General features: G+C 56.2%; 1 protein-coding gene across 1 annotated transcript; it reads left to right on the top strand.

The window, feature by feature from the left end:
* Positions 1-3,099, top strand: LOC118172154 (zona pellucida sperm-binding protein 3-like). The gene is made up of 9 exons (XM_035335904.1): positions 1-427; positions 1,060-1,178; positions 1,259-1,362; positions 1,549-1,726; positions 1,803-1,923; positions 2,021-2,112; positions 2,181-2,326; positions 2,573-2,689; positions 2,936-3,099. Exons 1-9 carry the CDS (start codon positions 20-22, stop codon positions 3,064-3,066), a joined length of 1,416 nt encoding a protein of 471 aa, XP_035191795.1. The 5' UTR covers positions 1-19; the 3' UTR covers positions 3,067-3,099.
* The last annotated feature ends 370 nt before the right edge of the window (positions 3,100-3,469 follow it).

The following is a 3,469-nucleotide window of genomic DNA, read 5'->3' as shown; positions in this document are numbered from 1 at the left end:
TGGTTTTGTCAGGCTCAGGATGGGGTCTGGAAGCAGCCTGGGTATTGCTCTGCTATGCTGGGCCCTGGCTGAAGTGGTATCTTACAGCCCCTGGGATCTTTCCCCAAGGGACTCAGGGGTCTTGAGGGTCCGAGGGGACTCTTCATGGAGATGGCCCCAGGTGCCTTCCTTCTCCCAGCCCTCCCCGTGGGCATGGGTGGATGTCTCCCAGCTCCAGGCTGCTGCCCCCCTGCACCCTGTGGCTGTGCAGTGCCAGGAGGCGCAGGTGGTGCTCACGGTGCACCGGGACCTCTTTGGCACCGGGCGCCTGGTCCGGGCTGGGGACCTGACCCTGGGCACAGCTGGCTGCCCGCCCACAGCCCAAAATGCTGCTGAGAACGTGGTGACCTTTGTGGCTGGGCTGCATGAGTGCGGCAGCACCCTACAGGTGAGGTGGGGTGCTAGGGTGAGGGGCTGCTCCATCCCTGGTGCTGCTGCTTGGGTAGTGGGCTAATGGGCTTTGGTCCACACTACGTTGGTTAAAAGGGGGTTATTTGGGACTAGTAAGTAGTAACGTGCTGCCTAATTCTTCTTGAGGATGGCTCAGATCCAGAAATGATATAGTAAAGGTGATGCCAAGGGCTGAGGATGGGGTGAGGGGTACATCTGCAACAGTAGCTCCTGAGTGAAGTGCCTTGTGACCATTGCAGGGCTGGTTTTGGGAGTATGCATGCTGTCCTTGAGCCCTAGGTGAACCCACTGAATGGCAAGCGAGGCTTGTAGCGTTTTTCTTCTATCTCTTCAAGAGCCAGAAGAGTTGATGTGCTCCCACTTATTTAGGATGAAGGAGGCTTCAGGTGTTTTGTGTCCACATCAGCTGGGCTAGGGCTGTAGAACATCTTTGTGTGGTGGCCCTCAAGACTGGCCTCCTATGAAGTCAGCCTTATTCTCAGGTGCTGAGATGCCAGCCCAAATCTTCATGGCATCAGGCTGGTGGAGCTGCAGGTCCAGGTGCTGGGTGCCTGACAGTGCTGAGGTTTGGGCTGACCCGTTTGTCTTGCTCTTCCATGTCCCTTCCAGATGACCCCAGACTCCCTGATCTACAAAACAAGCTTGTTCTACAAACCCACACCTGCTGGCAATACGGTCATTGTAAGAACTAGCCCAGCCGTGGTTCCTATTGAGTGTCACTACCCCAGGTGAGCCTATGGGGCCATGTCTCTGCTCCTACAGACCTAGGGTGGTAGTGGCATCTATGCTGACACACCTCCTCTTCTAGGAAGAGCAACGTGAGCAGTAATGCCGTCCGGCCTACCTGGGCTCCCTTCCACTCCACGCTGTCAGGGGAAGAGAAGCTGGTGTTCTCCCTGCGCCTCATGAGTGGTGGGTGCCCCATCTGATACCTGCTCCTGGCCATGAATGCCAAGATCCCCCCCCAAAACCATGGGCCGGGTTACCCCACACCTTACAGGAGGGACATATGGGGTTGCTGGTCAGGAGGTCCCACAAGGAAGGGAGGGCAGCGTGCTCTCCACCAAAGCAACCTGTGGCTTCAACTGTGCCTTCCAGATGACTGGAGCTCCGAGAGGCTCTCCAATGGCTTCCAGCTGGGAGAAAGCCTGCACCTCCAGGCTGATGTTGTGGCGGGGGGCCACGTGCCCCTGCGGCTCTTTGTGGAGGACTGCGTGGCGACTCTGAGTGCAGACCGGAGCTCCTTGCCCCGCTATGCCTTGATTGACCTCAGCGGGTAAGGGGGGGCAGCTTGGTCTGTGTGGGGGTGCTGTAGCTCCTTGGGATGTCCCTGACTTGTGCCCCCTGCCCAGGTGCTTGGTGGATGGGAGAGCTGATGACTCCACCTCAGCCTTTGTGTCCCCGCGGCCGAGGCAGGAAACACTGCAGTTTGTGGTCGATGCTTTCAAGTTCGCAGGAGATGACAGGAACCTGGTGAGATGTGCCTGGCCCCTGTCCGCACAAGAGCAGCACTGTCCTGCATGAAAAAAATCAACCCAATCTGGGGATTTTGTCTTAATTTCCTTTCCAGATCTACATCACCTGCCACCTGAAGGTCTCCCCGGCTGACCAGGCCCCAAACCCACTGAACAAGGCCTGTTCCTTCAACAAAGCCAGCAGCCTGTGAGTACCTGGTGGGCTTGGGCAGGGGGCAGCCCAGAGGAGAGGGCTCACGGGTGGCTCTGTTCCAGCTGGGCTCCCGTGGAGGGCACTGGGGACATCTGCAGCTGCTGCGAGACAGGCAACTGTGCACTGTACGGAGGCTACTCCCGGAGAAATAACCCCCTCGCCAGGTGGCCAGGGAGGCGCTTGAGGAGGGACATCTCTTCCAGGCAAGGTAGGGCTCGGCATGCCCCAAAACACAGCCCTAATTCAGTGACCTTCCAGGCTGGGGTGGCTGAGATGCTGGAAGGTCTGAGATTTCACCTCTTGGGGATGAGCTTGGCTCTTCTCCGCTGTCCTTGGGCGAGTAATCGCCCCTTGTGTATAAAGCTACACAAAACCACCTTGCTGTAAGCCCTGAAATCCCTATGGATCAGGAATTGCCTCTCCTGCCAGCTCACTCATGCACATCTCTTCTTAGGTGGGTCCTCAAGAGCAGAGGCTGAAGTCTCACTTGGACCACTGTTAATCCTTGACCCAGCTCAGGGGTTACGGAGTGCCTCAGGACGGCTTGTACCAGCAGGGAAGGCACCACAGGGTATGTGTCTGTGTGGCTGTGCCTTCACCTCTCTGAAGGTGACACCAGGATGATCTAATCATGAATTCCTCCATGATTTCATGCCTAGATGGACTCTCTGGTGTATCTGCTGAAAAAAGTGTCTAGGGGGCTTTTTTTTACCCCCATACTGCCTGCATGTTGTGCCACTGCCAGATGGTGGAAAGCTATAAAATGTGTAGTAAGGGGATTTCTTTCTTCTAAAGGGGATTTTTTTTTCTCTTCTAGGTGCTGCTGAAGGACTTCCTATGCTGGTCCAAGTCATCATGCTTGCAGCAGCTGCTGTGCTGAGCTTAACTGCCCTTGGAATATTTATCATGTGCAGAAAGTGCAGTTGCCCTCTGGGAATGTCATTGTAACTCCCTGTCCCTAATAAAAAAAAAGTTTCTGTCCTCCCTTGTCCCTCTTGGTGGTGAGGAGGGACAGCAGTCAGCCCCTGCCTGATGGGATGGCATGTGGGGCTGTGCTCAGGAACCAGGTAAGACAGCTTGTGGGGTGGCCATGAGCACTTGGGAAGCCACCACTGAAGCAGGGATGGGATCAGACTGCTTGTGGGATCAGACCAGTCTCTTCTCTCCTGAAGAGAGCTGTTTTTCATCCCTGAGCAGCAGCAGCGGCCTCCTCCGAGCTGAGCAAACTGCTCCTGGCCCTAGGGAGAGACTACAAAGGGGCGAAGCAGCGAGGCTGAGAGCGATGCCTGCAGCTCCAGTTCTTGGCTTTTGGTCCTCTCCTTTTGCTAGTGCCTTTCAAAAGCTGCTGCTG

The sequence above is a fragment of the Oxyura jamaicensis genome, chromosome 10 (assembly GCF_011077185.1).
Source record: "Oxyura jamaicensis isolate SHBP4307 breed ruddy duck chromosome 10, BPBGC_Ojam_1.0, whole genome shotgun sequence".
Lineage (NCBI taxonomy): Eukaryota > Metazoa > Chordata > Aves > Anseriformes > Anatidae > Oxyura > Oxyura jamaicensis.
The sequence above is the reverse complement of the archived record's forward strand: the minus strand, read 5'-3'. Positions and strand labels throughout refer to the sequence as shown.

What these genes read in the sequence shown, in the direction of transcription:
- LOC118172154 (XM_035335904.1), top strand. Translation starts at nt 20, where the DNA reads ATGGGGTCTGGAAGCAGCCTGGGTATTGCTCTGCTATGCTGGGCCCTG. An exon ending in GGACATCTCTTCCAGGCAAG is followed by an intron (nt 2,327 to 2,572) that starts GTAGGGCTCGGC and finishes ATCTCTTCTTAG; the next exon opens with GTGGGTCCTCAAGAGCAGAG. An exon ending in AGCAGGGAAGGCACCACAGG is followed by an intron (nt 2,690 to 2,935) that starts GTATGTGTCTGT and finishes TTTCTCTTCTAG; the next exon opens with GTGCTGCTGAAGGACTTCCT.